Source organism: Lepidochelys kempii, chromosome 16, assembly GCF_965140285.1.
Source record: "Lepidochelys kempii isolate rLepKem1 chromosome 16, rLepKem1.hap1, whole genome shotgun sequence".
NCBI classification, from domain to species: Eukaryota; Metazoa; Chordata; order Testudines; family Cheloniidae; genus Lepidochelys; species Lepidochelys kempii.
The window spans coordinates 19,874,638-19,894,108 of NC_136395.1; the positions used below are offsets into that span (position 1 = coordinate 19,874,638).

Sequence of the window (19,471 nt, forward strand, 5' to 3'; positions counted from 1 at the left end):
AAGGGTCTGTGTCTGTCTGTAGTCGTCTTGGCCGGGGACAGAACAGGAATGGAGTCTTAGAACTTTTAGTAAGTAATCTAGCTAGGTATGTGTTAGATTATGATTTCTTTAAATGGCTGAGAAAAGAATTGTGCTGAATAGAATAACTATTTCTGTCTGTGTATCTTTTTTGTAACTTAAGGTTTTGCCTAGAGGGGTTCTCTATGTTTTTGAATCTAATTACCCTGTAAGATATCTACCATCCTGATTTTACAGGGGGGATTCCTTTATTTCTATTTACTTCTATTTTTTATTAAAAGTCTTCTTGTAAAACACTGAATGCTTTTTCATTGTTCTCAGATCCAAGGGTTTGGGTCTGTGGTCACCTATGCAAATTGGTGAGGCTTTTTATCCAACATTTCCCAGGAAAGCGGGGGGTGCAAGTGTTGGGAGGATTGTTCATTGTTCTTAAGATCCAAGGGTCTGGATCTGTAGTCACCTAAGCAAATTGGTGAGGCTTTTTACCAAACCTTGTCCAGGAAGTGGGGTGCAAGGTTTTGGGAAGTATTTTGGGGGGAAGGACGCGTCCAAACAGCTCTTCCCCAGTAACCAGTATTAGTCTGGTGGTGGTAGCGGCCAGTCCAAGGTGTAATATTTTGTACCTTGGGGAAGTTTTGACCTAAGCTGGTAAAGATAAGCTTAGGAGGTTTTTCATGCAGGTCCCCACATCTGTACCCTAGAGTTCAGAGTGGGGGAGGAACCGTGACAGTATGTGACAGAAACTTGACAGAGTAGTAGTTTAGAGTGAGAAGCTTTGTGACCCTTATTTGCTAGGGCAGTAAGGAGCACTAAAGAGTCAGTTTCAGAGGCAGACAATGAAGGGGAACAGAGGAGTAGATCATCTACATATTGGACTAGTGTGGACCTGGACGGGAAAACAAGGTCAGCAAGGTCTCGAGCTAATGCTTGGGAAAAATATGACGGGCTTTCAGTATACCCCTGGGGCAGTGTGGTCCATGTGTACTGTTGCCCCTTGTAAGAAAGGGCAAACAGGAACTGGAAGTCAGGGTGAACCGGGACAGAAAAGAAAGCAGAGCACAAATCAACAACAGTAAAATGAGTTGCATCTGGTGGGATAGAAGCCAGAATCTTTGAGAGAGGCAAGTTTTGATTCTGTCCACCTATCATTTGCCTCGTCCCACCACTGCATGAAACAATCAACCTCTCCTTTTGCCAATTTAGTTTTAGGTTGGCCGAGTTTGTCTTTTAAGACGTCTACTCGGTCTTTGTCCTGAGATCCTAACAGTGGCCACTGAATTTTGGGATTCTCCTGAATTAGCCCTTTGCATTCCCATACACATCTTTCTCCCCCCGCCAAAGGTCAGCCTTTTGAAGCCATCCCCCACCTATGTCATGAGGTTTTCTGTTCATTAAAACACAACAATGCTAGCAACAAGACCAACACCACAGACAAACAACACAAAACATAGATCCATGGTATTCTGAGTTATTCTTCCGCTGGCGCCAGCTTGCTTGTAGAGTCTAAAAACAAAAGAAACAATTTCCACCCCCCTGGTGGGGCAGATTATTGCTTAATAATAATACCACTTTCTTGTACAAATTTCCTTGCTAATTGCAGGAAAAACAGAAGAATTACCTCCAGGCTGTACTTATTTTGTTCTATAGTCAGGCTAGTGAATTACCCCACTCACTGGTCATTTATGAAATTCATGAGGTGGTGTACCTCAGTTTCCCCTCTTGTGCAACAGACCATGTTTGCAATAGTTTCTCTTCTGTACCAAGCTTTAAGTTTATTCTCAGGTAATAGCTGAGACACAGCTTCAGATTTTAGCACTATATACACACAGAAAATTCTCTTTTGCCTAACATCCCTTGCACTGTGATTACTCTTTTACACAACTGTACCCCAATTACACTTCCATCTTGTACAACTAGACACAACCAGGAGCAGCCAAGTTAAGTTCCAATAAAAACCCCTTACATCCTTTAGTGATTTTGATTACATTACCCAATAGTCAAATAATTTTGATCAGATTCTCTCTCTGCCTGCTGCCTACAGCAGTCCCTTATAGACCATTTCTGTGGGGAAAGGGCCCATTTTCCCTCAGAATAGCTGTAAAGGCTTCTGGGGACAGAAGCGTAGTCGTGGTAGTAGCCACTCTACCTAACCCCCTTAGCCTAGACCATTTTTCCAGAAATTTACAGGAGTCCGGACTCTTCCTAAAATACATAAACTGAGCCGGCATTCCTTTAGGGAACAGTCCCAACTTAGACGTCTGGTTACGCATACAGGAGGACTTTACATGCCAATCACACAAGAAGGAAAGTCGGGTTCGTCAGAGCCATGCCCGGTGCAACACACAAAAGGAGCCCACAGGCTACTGCCTCAATCGCCCTTGCTTTCACACCAAGGGTTTTACCCATGGTGCGGTGCGGCTGCGATTGTGCAGATTTCACTCACTCAGACCGTGGGGACAGGAACCCTTTGGTCAGCCGATCCCCGGACGGAGACGGCGCCCAGACTCAAACACACCACAGGGAGGACGGATAGACACAGAGACAAGACAGTCCTCAGTCCGGACAAAACACAGAAATAATAACCTGACCAGATTCCTGATGTCAGATCCCGGGATCCCTACCAGAACAGAGTGGGAACCAACAGGTTCGATGGCGTAGACTTCACTGTGGTCATGCACCCTTCCGTTCTGGTGGAGGACCGCTCGGGCCAAATGCCCAGGTGCCAGCTTGCCACGGCCGTCCTAAGAACAGTCAGGAGTCACACAGCCCCAGAGAAGACGGTTGCCAACTCGGTGGAACCTCAAAATTGTCAAAGTCAGATTCAGGACTCACATAATTTGTCAGACCACTCTGTTTATCAGCAAAGAGCTTTGCTAATGCACCCAGATGTGAGCCCCTTTCTGAGGTTCAAGATAACTTATTTATACAGCTAAGCCAAAGCCAATTTAACATAAGAGACAAAAGAAAGCAGAAACTGACTAATATACATACATATCTTATTTGCATACTAACGTTTACCAATCTCCTAGCTCAGTAGGAGCTCTAAGTTAATTAGTTTGAGGACCCATTGTCTCACACTCCTTAATGTTTCTCTTCCTGACAACTATATTTCAACAAACCCTTCAAGTAGCATTTCTTTAATGAATTATAATTTCAATATAATTCATTCTACTTTTACACAAGATTATTTTACTAACATAAAGAAGAGCTGATGGAAGTAATCTAGAGCATGATCAAATAAGTAATCAATAGTGTGTTTTTATACAGAAAACATAACTTCTGTGATACCTTTGTGCAGTAAGATGATGTTTGCCTGCAGTTTAATCTGCTCACTGCGTTAATGTTTGAGTTAACAAACTCTGCTTGCTATATTGGCATTTGGCTTTTCTTCCTAATTCAGAAAGTAACATGGGACAAGCATCACTAAAAAATGCTGTCCAGATTATCACTGGAGTCCTCCAAGAACACCGTGAGAATGGAGAGGTGGTTGAGTCGGCTTGCTCTGCCCTCTGGGTTCTGACACTTCAGGGTGAGTTTTCGTACTTGCTATGCCTTATGCACAGCAGGGGTTAGTCTGACCAAATCACGCACAGCAGTTATTTAAGTAGTAATTAAAATGAATGTTGAAGAAGTGAATCCTCTATAAGTTACCTTGGTGCAATACAACCTGCTGTACTTTAGCTGGCAACATAGTTACCCTCCTAACTGAACCAGCACCCCCTAGTTCATCTCTTTCTGACAACCTCAGACGAAGTTTAATTTTGTAATAACTCTTAGCTAGGTTAAGTAAATACTGCTATCAGATACTACAGTGATGAGCACGGTTTAAGAACCTCTGTAGAATAGATTGTCACCTCTTAGTTGTCTTCTCTCACAACTAAAGAATCTCAGGTTTGTTACTCTCTTTCCAACGTAAAACCACCCAGCACAGTATTAGTGCTGTGGAGAGTATTACAAGGAAAGGTGTTTAACATGAATGTTGTCAGTGCCCTGGGAAGAACACAAGTTAAAAATAGAAGCATTATCTATGTATCACTATTCCTGTACATTAAAAGGAACATCTTTGCAGTATGAGTCCGATACTAGTGCTCCTTCGGAATCACCTTATAGATGAAAACATCCTTGCAGCATTTTCATGCTACCCTTTCTCCTTTTTCACCTCTACCATTCAATCCCCTTATTATGGCCACCATCTTTCTAGCCACTGCATTCTTTCCTCTCCAACCCCTACTAGTAAAGGATGTTGTTTTTGCAGCATTCCTACCCTCTGCTGATCTGGGGTGTAAAAGGCTGTAACCAGGAATTGAACCTGGAGCTTCACCTAGCAGATGGCTCATAACTGTCTCTGAGCCCCTGGACCAACTCACAATGCTCAGATATTCTATTAGTCTGTATTATAGTAAAATAGGCCTAACAGGGCTTACGTTTTAGTTTTGGTGCATGGTAAAGGAATCCTTGTAGAAGCTTGAGGCAGAAGCTGAAAGCACTGATGGATATTTCACTGGTTATTTTTGCAGGCTGCTTAACTGAAAACCAGTATGAACCAACAACTCTGCTTCTGTTGGATGCTCTCAGGATGAACCCAGAAAGACCAGTGCTGGTGAAGAATACGTGCTTGGCATTGGCAAGCCTCCTAAGGATATCTGGTAACAGTCCAGAAAGGTGTTTTTAACAATGGCAAGTGGGCATCAGAGGCAAACAACACTGTAAAGACCAAAGGTTCCCAGTGGGGTTGGGAGGGGCATCTGCCCTCCTGTATCAGTTCTCTCCTTTTGTCGGAGAAAAACATACAACCTGTCAGAGAAAAACATTCACACAAGAAAACTGGATTAACCCCTCCTGCCCAAGAACAGAAGCATGAATGTCAGAGGGAACTGGTGGATCAGCAGAGGGAGTGGGACCCTGTTGTAAGCTCTCTGTGTTTAAAATACTTCCTTGTGTTGAGGTTGTTCTAGTGTGTAAAACTGATACAGCTCAAGGACGGTTAATGAAAAATGAACAAAGGGTATGTGGGACATAAAGAGAAGTTTTGTCCTGCAGGAAAGTGTCAGCTGCTTACACAGTCCTACACATTATCTGAAGGTGCTTCAGAATAGTCTTCCAAGACAGGAAATCTGCCGCGGCCTAGTAGAACTTGTGTCCTTCTCTTTCAGAGTTATCTGCTTTCAGACTTATAGTAACAGATACAAAGGGCAGCGGAATAAGCCTGATCAAAGACTCCTATCACTTTCACTGTGATGATCCAGAAGTGGTGGAGAACATCTGTATGCTGATTAATGAGATGGTTCAGTATGGTAAGGTCTTGTTCTTTCGTGTCTTTGCACAGTCCTTTTTGTTCAGACAATGCATAAAATCATAACAGCAACCAAGAATAATTCTACACTGTCAATGAGCACAGTAACTGGAAATTACTGCTTGCAGTCCCCAGCAAGACTACAATACTGTACAATAAGGTATCGCTCAGCTTCTGTGGTATGAAACCTGAAATATGTTTTCAGATTCAGGTTAGGAGCTGTTATGAAACTAGTAACTGCACGTCTGCGGTTGCTTCTCCCCAGATCGTTCACCATGGAAGTGTAAATAGTAAAGCAGGAAAGGCAATACATTGCAGTTTGAATAAGAACATCTAGATCAGCATAGAGCCTTGTTTGTCTTATGAAAGACAGGAGAGAGGAAGGAAACAAAATTTCAGGTGTGGCCTGCCTCAGAAATAATGCACTGGGCTCATTTTTCTCCCACAAGAGTTAACATCTGACCCTTCCATTGAAACTGCTCTTGCCTACTAGTATTGCTTTGTGTGTGTACAGTAAGTTCCTCAGGGCAGAGACGTTCTCATGATGTGTTTAAACAGTACCCAGTGCAATGGGGCCCCAATCTTTGTCACAGCCTGTACACTCTACTGCAGTGCGAGTAATTAATACACAGAGGCAGAGCTCCAGGCCTCTCAGTTTCTGTGCTTGCATATCAATTGTATTAACATGAATGCTCATTAGCAACTTATAGATGCTGAAGGAATTTTTCAATTGTCCCTTACTTGATTTACTTTAATTTCCATCTAACCGTATCCCACTCTTCCTCGTGGCAGTAATACTTTAATCATGCACCTGAGGTTACAATAAACTCAATGTTTGTTTCAAACTTCTTTAGGTCAGTCTTGTTTCCTAACATAAGGGCCTTTCCCTCCCCTAGCTCCTTTGGCCATTGTCAGGTGAGAGCTATGGAAGGTGAAATACTATTCCAAGCGTTATTACAGTAACTAAGATAGATTCCCCTGTTCCTTTTCATCAGATGGCATAGTGCTAGAGATGATCTCCCAGAACATGAAGGAGCTGCTGACTGAAATGAGAGTCAAGTTTACATCCAGTATGGTAGGTGGCGGTCACTGTGGTAACAAAGAGCATGCTCCGTCTATTTGTACAAATGGTTTTATTTCTTGGCTATGGCTTGCACAAACATCAACCATCTGGAGTAGTTTGTGGCATCCATCTTACCCAGAGGAAGATACAGTGCAGGAACTTGTTGGGGTCGGGGCTTCGTGTGGACTCAGTGTGCAGGGTATTTCGGAGGCATGGGGACTCAGAATATTTCTAAGTGTACTAAAAAAATAAGCAGGGGGAGCATAGTTTATCAAACTTCATGCTGAAAATCCTCTTAAATCGATTAAATATAAGTTTGACATTATTCCCACTTCATCCAGCATTAGCCTGCATATATTTTTTATTACATTTTTATACCAGAAATACAGGTTAAAGTATATAGGAACAAGACAGCTATATTACAAAGCAGAGAGGAATTTATTGATCTATTAAATAACCCTAAAAACCCAAGCCACTTAATTGTGTGGGCTTGCCCTCTCAGAGAATTATATTAAATTCATTAAACAGCAAAATAATTCCCACCTTTGTTTTTCCAACACTAGAGTGACCTACACTCTTAAACCACCAAGTTATTAACCTAGAGTACTTTGCCATCAAGCATGCAGCAGTTATTTAAAAAAAAAACCCAACCAAAACAGACAGTCAGAGCCTCCAACCTTACTCTTCTGTTAGTCATGAATTTAATTTGCTCACATTTCTCTTCCTCCAGAATGTTTGCCTCATAGGCCATAGTACAAAGTAATTACTTTCCACAATGTTTCTCTTGCTATCATTACCCTTTCCATTTCAAAACAAAACAAAACATTCCATATGTGAAATACCACTGAAAAAACAATAATGATTTTATTACAAACCCTAAGAGAGATCCTTCCCTCTCCCTTTTTCTCTTCCTCTTATCAAGGCTTTTTACATGCTAGATATTGCTCCATGTACTTATATACATTGTGTAACATGACAATTATTGCTAAATATTTAGAGCAGATTCCTGATTACCTTTTAGCTTTTCTTTAGTTTTAGACAGTTTATGTAAATTTTATAGTCTTACGAGCCAATTCTGCAATCTTTGCTCACCACTGTAGTACAAAGGAATTAAGGGTGAGAGTAAAGTTTCTGAATTCGGCCACACATTTGCTAAAAGTAAGTTATTGTAGACCCAAAAATGCAAATGAGATATACCGCCTGAACTCCTATAAAAGGACATTAAATACAGAATAGATTTTTGTACCATAGTTATTAATTGTATCTTTACACTGTAAAGTAAAAACCAGGATAAACTTGTATTTAACAGTTTTCACATTTCTCCCCAGGAGATAATTACCCTTGTGGATTCAGCACTTTTGAAACTGCAGAAGTAAGGTAAAAGTGAAGCTTTGAGTCCCATTTTGTGGGTATGTGTTAACATACACTGTGTATGAAATTAGCGCTTTACTATTTGGCAAATTCAAAGCACCTTTTAGTTAAAGTAAGCATTTTATTTGTATTATCCCAGCTCTGTTTTGTTTAAAAAGAAGCAGTGGGATGCAGGGAACAAAATACCAGACTACACTCGGGCAGCACGTATGGCCCAGTTAATAAGGCATTTGCAGCGATACCAGCTATCAGCTGGTATCTGCCCCTGGGAAGTGACCCATACTTCAGGAACAACACGTTCTAATTTCTGCCTGAAGGACCATACTAGGGAAATAGTCTAAAGAGTTCCTATCCTTACTAACACTCATTTAGATCTATGAGAGTTACTAACTTTGGGAGCTTTGCTGGAAGTTGAACCAGCCCCCCGACCCCTCCACGATCAGGAGGCTACAAAGATGTCCATCAGCTGCCTTTGTCCTCGACCAAGAATGGCTCAGCCAAATGAGAGTATGAGCCTGGACCTGTCATAAACTTCCTGTCAGGGTGGTTAAGCACTGGAATAAACTGTCTAGGGAGGTCATGGAATCTCCATCATTGGAGATTTTTAAGAGCAGGTTAGACAAACACCTGTCAGGAATGGTTTAGATCAGTGCTACTCAAAGTGGTGGGGTCCGCGAGCCGTTGGCTGCCGGTCTGCGCGCACATTGGGGGAAAAAATTGCCGGTCCCCCACATAAGAGAGCTTGAGTAGCACTGGTCTAGAGAATACTTAGTACTGCCATGAGTGCAGGGGGCTGGACTAGATGACCTCTCGAGGTCCCTTCCGGTCCTATGAGTCTATAACAAAAGCTGTTCTATATATACAAGACTTGAAGTCTTCTGATTCAGGTAGAAATGCCTGATTCCTTCAGAAGTATTTTAAAAAGATTTTTCTCCCCAGAAGGAGATACTGCCTGTATTATACAGACATCATCTGCTTGAACATATTCCATTGTATTCTTTACAACAAACCGCTTTGACTACTGACTATGGAGAGTCTGACAGCAGTGTTATTTTGGGAACTTGCCTTTCTTTGTGGATTTTTAAACTACATTTAATCTCTAACATACTCTCCTAAAAGATGAATAAAAATCATACTAAGGACTACAGTCTTGGAGTTAAGTGAGCTTTATGTATTTAATGAGCTTTTGGTCCATGGATTATTCATTCGGAGCATAACAGCTTCTTCTCAGGATTAGCTCTACCTCAGCAGTTCATGAACAGACATATGATTCCTTGTAAAGAAATAGGAGTTTATTATGCATGTGTTTCACATGTCTGGGTGAATGAAACTTTTTACAAGACTCTCAGTAAAGTTTACTGCACTTTGACTGCTTTCTTTCCCTTGCAGTTCCAACATGTATATAGGTCCACTATCAGATTAGCTTAGGTGTTCTAGTCTATCTTTCACTTGCAATAGTCTCCTTTTCAACACGTACTCTTAGGTACTGCCAGTTTGTTCATAAAATCTTACGCTGCTCTGGGCAATCTGGCGTGCCACAGCTGCTCCTGTGTCAAACGGGATCATTCCCCTGTAATCGGAATAAATGCAGGAGCGGGGCAACAGGCTTCGCACACTTTGGTTCAATATTTCTAGCTGGTCACTTTCCAGTTTTTGGGACACTACTAGTCTTTTGCTGTTAAATATCCTAATATTAACAGATGTGACATCAAAGGTATTTAGAGCCCAGTATCATCTCCTTCTTGTTATAAACCTAAATACATGGAGCTAGGAAGTGAGGCTCTAATTTATCTTCTCTTGACAAAGCTGAGGGCACACAGTCTTTCAGCTGGGGCATCAACTTCTTTCATAGCACATGAAGTGTTTACAGAGCTCAGCTGGCTGAAAAATGTGGGTGCAACACTATCTACAGGAGGAGGGATGGAAAGCAGCAAAACATGCTGCCTCTAAGCAGCAGGATCCAGAGAGACAGAAGGTGTGTCAACACAAGACCAAGTGAGAAGAGATAATAACATACACTGTACTGGCAGAGAAAGGGAGCAGCATACAGAATATTTACCACACTAGTAACCTTTGCCCATGCTAGAAATGGATGTAGAGGTTGTTAAAACTCTTGCCCTCTAGAGCAGGGGACTATTTATGCAGCATCCCCTTCCAAAAATAGCCATGAGCAAGGATACGAAGCAACTTCTTTTAAAGTACCCACGGTCAGTTTTTGATTGATTTTTCTCTGACTGATTCAAGGATAATACACTTGGCAAGAGGAGAAAGCCATCATACAACTTCATAGGAATCTAGTCACCATTGGAATCTGCACAGTAAATGCTGCACGGCAGAAAATGACAGGATTGAATCGTTGACGTTTTAGAATTTATTTTTCTACAGTTTAGGTTTGGCTTTGATAGCTGCTTCCCACTGCTTTTTCACTAGTGTGTATAGTCTCATAGCTGCCTGCGCATCCTGAATCTGGAAAACAATGAAACAAGCAGCAGGTTAAAGAAAAAGCAGAAGTTGCTGTAGGATCATTGTTAATGGTAGTCACATCCTCTCACCCATTTTACTCCCCAAATAAAAGTAAACCTTTTTAATTTCACTTGCTGTTTCTCTTGATACTGAAATCATGTAAGAGAACACTTAATGTAGGTGATGGGCAATTTCCATAGGGTTAGTGTTCATGAAAATAGGTGATTAACGCTATTGGTATGAAGCAGGTAAGGACGGTACAAGCTTTCCTCAGACTGGTATTGGACATTGATATGCTGAGTAAAGATTACCAAATCTCTTGGGTACAGAGATGACAATGAGGGTATACTTCTACTAGGGTTCCAGAGCCTAAAGCCCAAGGCACTGTTGATCCACCCATAAATACATTTCCCCCACGGGTTTACATACTGAACAGTGCTCCGATGTCTGCACTTTCACATTCAGCAGTTTCTCACAAAGCAGTTTCAGAGATGGACGTCCACTCTAGAGGCAAAAACAAGAGAATCACATGTTTGTTCTGCCAACAGCTAAATTGAATATCATCTACTCCGTTGCATGAAGGACACAATTACTCAAGCTAAATCCTGCAGTAATTTAAAAAAAAAAAAAAAGTTAGGATGGAAGGTTTTAGTTTAAGAATACCCATTAAACCACAGTGTGTCTAAGTTTCTACAAATGAATTGGTGAGACAGATGCCGTTTATCAGATCACTGAAGGATCTATTCAAACCTCCACTTTTGTAAATCCCTTCAGCATTGTAAGAATGACATACACAGTGATATCACTTACAGCAGCTCATCTGACTATAGCCTCATCAACCATGGCTTTTTAAAGCTTTTAGCGATAGGGAGAAAGGAAAAAATTAGGTGTCTTGTTTTGAAATTTAAAATATGACCTGTCACTTCAAAGGTAAACCTTTGGATCTTGCTTGACAGATATTTCCAGGCAAAAACGTGACTTTTATATTACTTATGAAGCTGCTCCTATTAACAATATCACAAAATAGAAGAACCCACCATTTTCTATATATAGATCAATATTGTCCTATTTGACTGCCCAGAAAGATGATAGAAAGACCCACTTCCCTGTTTTGGGTTTCAGGAAATGGGAAAGCCACTGAATTTGCTGTGCATGGTAATCTTGATTGGCAGTAAGTTCCTTAGTACTTTAGATATTCCAAACACTGTATAATAGGCTTAGCAGAATTCAATTAAAAAAAAATTTAACAATAAAAATCAATGTTTATTTTAAGCTTTTTAAAAATTTGTATAAATTTAAATGTTCACAGTTGCAGGAAATTATGGCAGATCAGACAATTATTTAATAACCGTAGATGTTGAGATTCAAAAAAGTTAAAGCTTTATAACCATTAAAACACAAATTGTCAACATCACATGTCAAAATATACAAAGTAAATATCCTTAAATCAAACTCAAGTTCTTAAACAGCATTTTTCTTCCTTTGCTTATCTGTACATTTCAATTATTGATGGAAATATTTCTTCAGTTTGTCTGTACAGTGAAATCGAAGTTTACCGCTATTTACTGAAAAAAATCTATCCTTCCAAGTCTATGTCAAAATACATTAAACTAGCTACTCTTCATAAATGGCAGTGCGTCAGATACCCTCATTTTACATAAAGACAATTCAAGCAGAGAGGGGAAAGGGCTTGCCTAAGCTCGTACAAAGAGTCAGTGGCAGAACAAGGACTGGAGATTGAATGTGCAGTGGGGAATCATTCCTCTAGATTAGTAGTTCTCAAACTTTTGTACAGGTGACCTCTTTCACATAGCAAGCTCCTGAGTGTGAAACCTCCCTTATAAATTAAAAATTTTAATATATTTAATACCATTATAAATACTGGAGGCAAAGCAGGGTTTGGGGTGGAGGCTGACAGCTTGTGACCCCCATGTAATAACCTCGCGACCCCCTTAGGGGTCCCCTGCTGTAGATCTTGTTGCCTTGCACTAGCACTAAATGTTAGTGAATCAAGATACTATTTTCTGCAAGTTTCTTACTTTGACTTCCTTTCTGAAAGGTTTGTATCTTTGTGTGTCCCGAATTTTCTTTTTAGGATGATCAAGAAACAGGATCTGAAAGAAAAATATTTCCACTGTAAAGAATGCAGTAGCAGGATACTGTATACAGCTGAGTGCACCACTCCCATCGATTCAAAGGACAGTTCACAACATGAACAAGTAAGATTGCCGGTGTTTGGACATCCTCAGTATCCAAGAATGAGAGCCCCAACCAATTTGCATAACGTGGCTCAGATGGGAGCCATCTTCGGGAGGTGCTGCCTGTGGAGCTTGTATGCCCCAGCACAGAATACTCCAATCTGATGCAAGTGGCCGTGTGTCTCTGTATTAATGAGGCCACGGGCCTCACCGTAGAACTTCATAGACTGTGCTTTGGCCTTCCCTGAATATGCAAACAACTTGATCAACGTGCTGATTCCTAGACTAGAAGGCAATGTTAAAACTACATAAAATGTGCCATGAGAGCTTTAATGTCCCTAAAGAGCAGATAAAAACAGACAATCCTAAGGTTTCATCTGAAAGACTCAGTCATTGTATAGTTGAATAATGCTGTACTTTAACCTACTCTGGAATTACAAAGACCGAATGGACCCAGCTACAATCTGAACCTATGGTTCCAGAGAGCGGAGGTGTTTTAACCTAATGCTTCAGCTAACATTCTGGGGTGACAAGTCAGTCACTGAAGACAATGGCTTCAAAGCAGTAAATATCTAACTACATACCTTTAAGTCATTGTGGACAGCATGCCCAACTAAAATCCTTCCTCTCAAGATGTCAGCCACCTCCTTCTGAACACTTTTAAACTCTGCTCCTAAAAATTCAACACATTTTCAGTAAGAGACAAAACAAAGCACAAGTTGTGAGACAGCATTAGGAAGTGAAGTATTTTATGTGGTAGTCACTTCCTTGGGACCCAGGGTACTGGAGAATGCAGAATTCTTGTACACAGTAACCCCCAGCTTGCTCATAACTACAGACTTGAAGATGGCAGAACAGGCACACACATGAACAGAAGTAGCAATCAACTGAGAAACAGACTTCTACTTATTGGCCTAAGACCACCCTTGCATTTTTGTAGGCAATGGTTACAGAAGTTACACTCTACTGGGGCAATAATGATCACTCTGCAAGAAAGTGTCTCCACAGAATGTATTTTATTCATGATCTATTGTAGAGTTACCTTTCATTTAGATATTTTAGGGTGTGCTGAGATTGCGATTGTTTTATTTTTATTAATAGAACTAAACAGGCCCCAAAATAGCTTAGCACTAACTCAGTCAGGGATGTTTCTGTGGTGCTCAACTGGATCTCTCTCTCTTAAGGAATGTGCTAGGAAAGATCTCTTACCTTTCTTTATGTCCTTGGGCCGTATGCCGCTAACAGCTGTCCTGTAATCGGTCACTTTTTCTGTAGGCTTGACATATTTGTCATAAATACACTTTCCAAACTGGTTCACAATGGATACACGAGCCAGTATGCTGTCTTCACCCTGGGGCCCCACTCCCACCATCTCACAGTCCATGGCTACAGCTTTTGTCAGCCTAGAAGAGGATACCAGAGTTAGAAAGCCTTTGCTGTGATCATATACTTTTAACTTCTAGATGTACAAGTTAGCCACCAGTTAAAACAAATGGGGCACTTAACATCTCAGAGTAGTTTCAGTCTGTTTACAGACTCAGGAAGACATCAGTTTACGCTCTATTATGTTTGGAAGCCACAATGGTAAGAAAGAGAAAATATTTGACACTTCTATATATATATATACAGTATATAGAAATTTTACGTTAGAAATAAAACCTACCCCGCAAAAGCCTTTTCTTTAACCAGCACCTGTTCCACAGACAGCTCTGATTTGCCTTCTTCAATTCCCATATTTCTTCTAGCAACTTTTGCTGCTTCAGGTCCTATTGCTGCTTCAATATCCTCTGGATCTACACCATCAAACCAGATGTCAACCCTGCCAGGCAAAGACAAAATTACACTGTAACACTGTTAAAAAATGTACTGTCTAAAAGGCCGTTTTATCTTTGAAAGTTTGGCTAAGCCTGATGTTTATAAAAGCAAGGACTCAACTAATTAGTCTAAATCAGTGCCAACTAGTGCAACAGTCAGATGCTGTAGACCATGTAGTTTTACTCAAATATCAGAGGACTTGGGTTAGTCTGTCCCATATGGCTAGCCTGGAGAGTGTGGAATTATTTTTACTGTAATCTTATACTGTGTTCTTCAGGATACACGTTATAAGCTTAGAAGTATCTCTGTCTGAACTTCTGTCCAGCCACACACCCAATCTATTCCCCTGTCCATTCTGCCCCTTCAGGTACCAGAGATTCCTTAGTTCCCAGGTCTAAATCTGTTAGTCACCAGGTGCTCTTCCACCCGTCTTTTGCTCTCCTTCAGCATTTCAGTGGAGCTCTTTCAAGATTGCAGGTTTTCTTTTTTCATTCGTGTCCAGGGCCGAGATTTTTGTGGATTTCTTTTCCCTAAACCTTTTAATTTATAATAGCTTGGGATGTTTGTATGAAAAGGCACCTCCAAAACAGGGTTATGGTACAGAAATCTGTCCGTTCTGGTGGGAAGGGAAGAGAAACATCATATACTGTAATAGATGAGATGCAGGTTTCATTTTCAACCCATGTCTCTTATTCCCTGGGTGGCTAAAGTAGGAAGTGCTATTAAGGGAAAGCGCAAAATATCTTGCATTGCCAAATAACTGCCTCCTCTGGCCATTAAGCAATGGTCCTAACACCCTTCCAGGCAGTGGCCCCCAAACTTTCTACCTCATGCCCCCACCCTATGTCCGTGCCCCTGCCCCAGAGCTGGGGCTCTGGCTCCGGGAGGGGTGGGAATGCAGACAGGGGCAACAGGGCTGAGGCCACAGTTGAGCGCAGGGCAGGAGCAGAGCTGGGTGGCGTTCCCTCCCTGTTCCCCATGGGGGCTGGCCCGGGCTGCAGTTGTGGACCCCAATATGGTGTGTGTGCGCCCCACAGTTTGAGAAGCTCTATTCTAAGGGGAACCATGTAGAGTCCATGAAGATAGCAGCAGTAACTTACAGCCTGTACAGTAGGGAAGAGGTGAAATTTTAAGGGGAGGTGGTATAAGGAACAAAGGAGTCCTCCTTTGACAAAAAGCACAGCGTTGCATCACTGTCTAATGTTAATCAACTGCAATTAGAATAGTTACAGCCACCTACATATGTAAACATTAGGCCTGAAATACTCACTCTGCTCGTGGCTGCTCTGTGTGCTCTTCAGCTTTCCTCCTCTTATGTTTTATGTCACCTTGTTCCTTCTCAATATTGCCATTTTTTCTTTTCTTGTGTTTCTTTCTGTTTCCCTTGCCATCACTCAAATTCTTGTCAGGTGCAGTTCTCTCCGATTTTGGGGTAGCCAAAGGAACACAAACTTTGGCAGGATCACTGTCCATCTTGTTCACAGATTTGAATTTTCCCATATTCCCACCTCCATTTAGGGCTGGAATTCCTTTGACATTTCCCTTTTTGGTTGTGTGCTTCTTGGAATATGTTTGGGATACAGGAAGGGACTTATCCAAACTGGCAGCCTTTTGTTTCAGCAGCTAATGTGACCCAAAGAAACCCCACACAATTTACTGTAGCATTAAACTTTGAAGTTTCCCAACCCAACCCACCAACACATTTACTTTCTTGCTTGTGAATTTAGTACTCAATTTCTGTGCATTTCCAACCCTGGAGTTGCAAGTTCTACATATACCTACAATACAGGTACACATGTAGGCAACAGCAATGCAAGATTCCCCCATACTGAGCCCCACCATTTCAAGGGGTGAAAGAATAGTTCATTCTCCATGGTCCATTAAGTCATTGATCTCTCTGCTGAGATTAGTGAGAAATGGGCCAATAAATGCCAACAATTTTAGCGATGAGGACACCTATCTATTAAGAACTGAACAAGTTTTTCTTGTACAATGAAAACTGCAGTTTTCAGTCAATTTCACAGTGAATCTTTAAGTCTCCTTACACACTCCTTTTCCTCAATCGTACCTACAATAGTTTAATACCGAGAACCATACTATTATAATTCTCAAATCAGGCCAGAAGGAAAGAGGTTGTGAAATTTACTAGTTTCCTATGGACCAAGGGATACTTATTTCCACTTCTGGATAATTCCCTAATTTGACTACTGAACCCGCAAAGCATTTCTTGTTTCAAGAGTTCACAGCAAACTTTATTTGCATAAAACATGCTGTGACCTTAGCCAAAACACCCCCTGGACATGTCATGTCTTTATGTACAGTACCTAAGTCTGCACTTCAAAAGAAAGAGGATACACTGAACTAACACCTGTGGGGATCTCAAACACTTAATCCCCCTTGCAGATTTTCACTAGAATTTAACTGTTTATGGGTTACCCCACTGGGGCCTGGTACTAAACTCTTGGATGTCACTGACCTCTTGCAGAGTCTTCCAGTTAGAGGAGAACTCCTGAGGAACTTTTGGGGGTAGCACCCCCAGAACTTTGGTGTCCTTTTGTTTTTTCTTTCCCACCTGCTTGACTTTGTTTTTCCACAATATTTTTTTCTTGTTCTTCCTGTGCTGTTGTTTTAGATTCTCAGGGTTAGCGGTGGGGAGGCTTATTGAAGCTTTTGACTCTTTGGTCTTTATTTTAGCCATTCTGTCATCAGAAAACAATCACACTTTGAAAGCAACATCCATTTCTGTCAACAAGATGCATAAATCCTACGTTATAGGAATATATATCCATTCATTTATTTGCCACACCGGCTAATGCTTACAAAAGGTATTGGTGAGCTAAGCCTGGATGCAGACACTCTCTGGTTATCCACAGAAGAGACATAGCATGGGCTTCGCACTCAGCCTGCAGGGAAGCGTTTACAGAACTACACAGCAAGTGACAGTTTGCTTTGCATCCCCCTAGACAGCAAAACCTGGATAACCACCCTCTGGATTTCCAGTATGGTTGATGTGGGATCACTTCCCTGTGGTTTCCATACAGATAAGCCTTCTATTAAACTTCTCCCTCTCCCCCACCCCATAGCCAGGGCTTGCCAGGCCCTGAGGACCAGGCCAACCCCATCCACAGACCCCTGTCACCCCCCACCCCAAGGAGCGCCCATCCCCCGCCCGCGCAGAGCCGCCTGCCAGCGCAGGGGTGGGCGCGACCCACTCACCGCCCGCTTGCGCTGCAGCGCCGGGAGCCCGGCACACGTGCGCGGTCAGCGCCCCTCGGCTCCCAGCGCCGCCCGGAAACCGCTGCGAACGGCCGCCGGCGGGAAACACGCACCGCGCCGCCTCGGGCCCCCCGCGGGACGGGGACACGGGGCTGCAGAGCGCACTGGGGAATGGTACTGGCGGTGTGGGGGTTGGGGGCATCACCGTTGGGGTGCGCCGAGTTTGGGGACTGTTAATGGGGGTGCACTGGGGGATGCGGGGATCGCCGTTGGGGTGCGCCGGGCTTGGGGACTGTTAATGGGGGTGCACTGGGGATGCGCTGGGGTTTGGGGACTGTTAATGGGGGTGCACTGGGGGTTGGGGGCATCACCGTTGGGGTGCGCCGGGTTTGGGGACTGTTAATGGGGGTGCACTGAGGGATGCGGGGATCACTGTTGGGGAGCGCCGGGTTTGGGGACTGTTAATGGGGGTGCACTGAGGGATGCGGGGATCACTGTTGGGGTGCGCCGGGTTTGGGGACTATTAATGGGGGTGCACTGGGGGATGCGGGGATCGCCGTTGGGGTGCGCCGGGTTTGGGGACTGTTAATGGGGGTGCACTGGGGATGCGCCGGGGTTTGGGGACTGTTAATGGGGGTGCACTGAGGGATGCGGGGATCACTGTTGGGGAGCGCCGGGTTTGGGGACTGTTAATGGGGGTGCACTGGGGGATGCGGGGATCGCCGTTGGGGTGCGCCGGGTTTGGGGACTGTTAATGGGGGTTCACTGGGGGATGTGGGGATCACCGTTGGGGAGCGCCGGGTTTGGGGACTGTTAATGGGGGTGCACTGGGGATGCGCCGGGGTTTGGGGACTGTTAATGGGGGTGCACTGGGGGATGCGGGGATCACTGTTGGGGAGCGCTGGGGTTGAGGACTGTTAATGGGGGTTCACTGGGGGATGTGGGGATCACCGTTGGGGAGCGCCGGGTTTGGGGACTGTTAATGGGGGTGCACTGGGGATGCGCCGGGGTTTGGGGACTGTTAATGGGGGTGCACTGGGGGATGTGGGGATCACCGTTGGGGTGTGCCGGGTTTGGGGACTGTTAATGGGGGTGCACTGGGGGATGCGGGGATCACCGTTGGGGTGTGCCGGGTTTGGGGACTGTTAATGGGGGTGCACTGGGGGATGTGGGGATCACCATTGGGGTGCGCCGGGGTTTGGGGACTGTTAATGGGGGTGCACTGGGGGTTGGGGGGATCGCCGTTGTGGTGCGCCGGGTTTGGGGACTGTTAATGGGGGTGCACTGGGGGATGTGGGGATCACTGTTGGGGAGTGCTGGGGTTTGGGGACTGTTAATGGGGGTGTTTGAGGGGTCATCTGGTGTGTGTGTGTGTGGGGTGCACTTGAGAGGGAGCACAGCAGGGTGAATATGGGGTGCACAGAAGAGGGAAGACTAGCTGGGGGTTCAACCCAAGAGGGGTGTGGCATTAGGGATACAGCACTGGTGCCCCTGTAATATAATTGGCAGATAGCACAGACCCATTTTGTAGTGTTACTGCTCTAGAGAGTGTTTTGGGTCGGACACACTTGGGAGTCCTGGTGTTTATGTGGCAATGCAACATGCTACCATTTTGGAAAAACATTATCACGTAGCATCGAAATACCATTGGCCTGCAAAACCATATGTTAGTGTAATGATGTTTCACAAATATCTCCCACCCCAACATGACTTGGTGACTTGTAAGCAGGGTCTTGCAAGCACCCGTGAAAACAATTGTTAAGCATACAAGTAGTCAGAATCACCCTGTGAAAATTGATATTTCCTCAGAAGTGTGTGTGTGCGTTTGGGCAACCCAACAAAGACTATAGGGCATACTTACAGGATGGGGAACTCTGTCCTGGAAACAGTGACTCTGAAAAAGATTTAGGGGTTGTGGTGGATAATCACTGAACATGAGCTCTAAGTGCAACATTATGGCCAAAGATGCTAATGTGATCCTTGGATCCATAAAATGGAATCTTGAGTAGGAATAGAGAGGTTATTTTACCTCTG

At 43.4% G+C, this 19,471-nt stretch overlaps 3 protein-coding genes across 8 annotated transcripts in view; 2 read left to right on the plus strand and 1 right to left on the minus strand.

The window, feature by feature from the left end:
- STKLD1 (serine/threonine kinase like domain containing 1) overlaps positions 1-19,471 on the plus strand; it is a 40,844-nt gene that overhangs the window by 19,524 nt on the left and 1,849 nt on the right. Inside the window, exons 15-20 of one of the 4 annotated variants that reach the window (XM_078849037.1) lie at positions 3,419-3,547; positions 4,536-4,664; positions 5,172-5,312; positions 6,307-6,386; positions 7,703-7,783; positions 12,304-14,710. In XM_078849037.1, coding sequence (XP_078705163.1) covers positions 3,419-3,547; positions 4,536-4,664; positions 5,172-5,312; positions 6,307-6,386; positions 7,703-7,750 — 527 coding nt within the window. In that variant the 3' untranslated portion in view covers positions 7,751-7,783; positions 12,304-14,710. Of the gene's footprint in view, positions 1-3,418; positions 3,548-4,535; positions 4,665-5,171; positions 5,313-6,306; positions 6,387-7,702; positions 7,784-8,684; positions 8,968-12,303; positions 14,711-19,471 lie in introns of those variants that run through there. The other 3 variants (XM_073314029.2, XM_078849036.1, XM_078849038.1) reach the window with 3 other exon arrangements.
- Positions 9,020-17,528, minus strand: REXO4 (RNA exonuclease 4). Of its 3 annotated transcripts, none has more exons than XM_073314031.2 (9): positions 17,438-17,528; positions 16,698-16,920; positions 15,492-15,844; positions 14,070-14,225; positions 13,616-13,809; positions 12,991-13,079; positions 12,248-12,322; positions 10,638-10,712; positions 9,020-10,211 (listed from the first exon to the last, which is right to left on the minus strand). In XM_073314031.2, exons 2-9 carry the CDS (start codon positions 16,917-16,919, stop codon positions 10,125-10,127), a joined length of 1,251 nt encoding a protein of 416 aa, XP_073170132.1. In that variant the 5' UTR covers position 16,920; positions 17,438-17,528; the 3' UTR covers positions 9,020-10,124. The 3 variants fall into 3 exon arrangements, with proteins under 3 accessions (XP_073170132.1, XP_073170131.1, XP_073170133.1); XM_073314030.2 differs by having other exon boundaries at positions 16,698-16,963; XM_073314032.2 differs by lacking the exon at positions 16,698-16,920.
- ADAMTS13 (ADAM metallopeptidase with thrombospondin type 1 motif 13) overlaps positions 17,034-19,471 on the plus strand; it is a 33,419-nt gene continuing 30,981 nt past the window's right edge. Inside the window, exons 1-2 of the mRNA XM_073314814.2 lie at positions 17,034-17,046; positions 17,456-17,611. Coding sequence (XP_073170915.2) covers positions 17,034-17,046; positions 17,456-17,611 — 169 coding nt within the window. The remainder of the gene's footprint in view (positions 17,047-17,455; positions 17,612-19,471) is intronic.

Excerpts from the sequence above, each read along its gene's own strand:
- REXO4 (XM_073314031.2), bottom strand. The coding sequence starts at position 16,919 with ATGGCTAAAATAAAGACCAAAGAGTCAAAAGCTTCAATAAGCCTCCCC. Across the intron at positions 12,323-12,990 it reads CTGTCCACAATGACTTAAAG|ATCCTGTTTCTTGATCATCC; the intron begins GTATGTAGTTAG and ends TTTTTCTTTCAG. Across the intron at positions 10,212-10,637 it reads AGACATCGGAGCACTGTTCA|ATTCAGGATGCGCAGGCAGC; the intron begins GTATGTAAACCC and ends ATTGTTTTCCAG.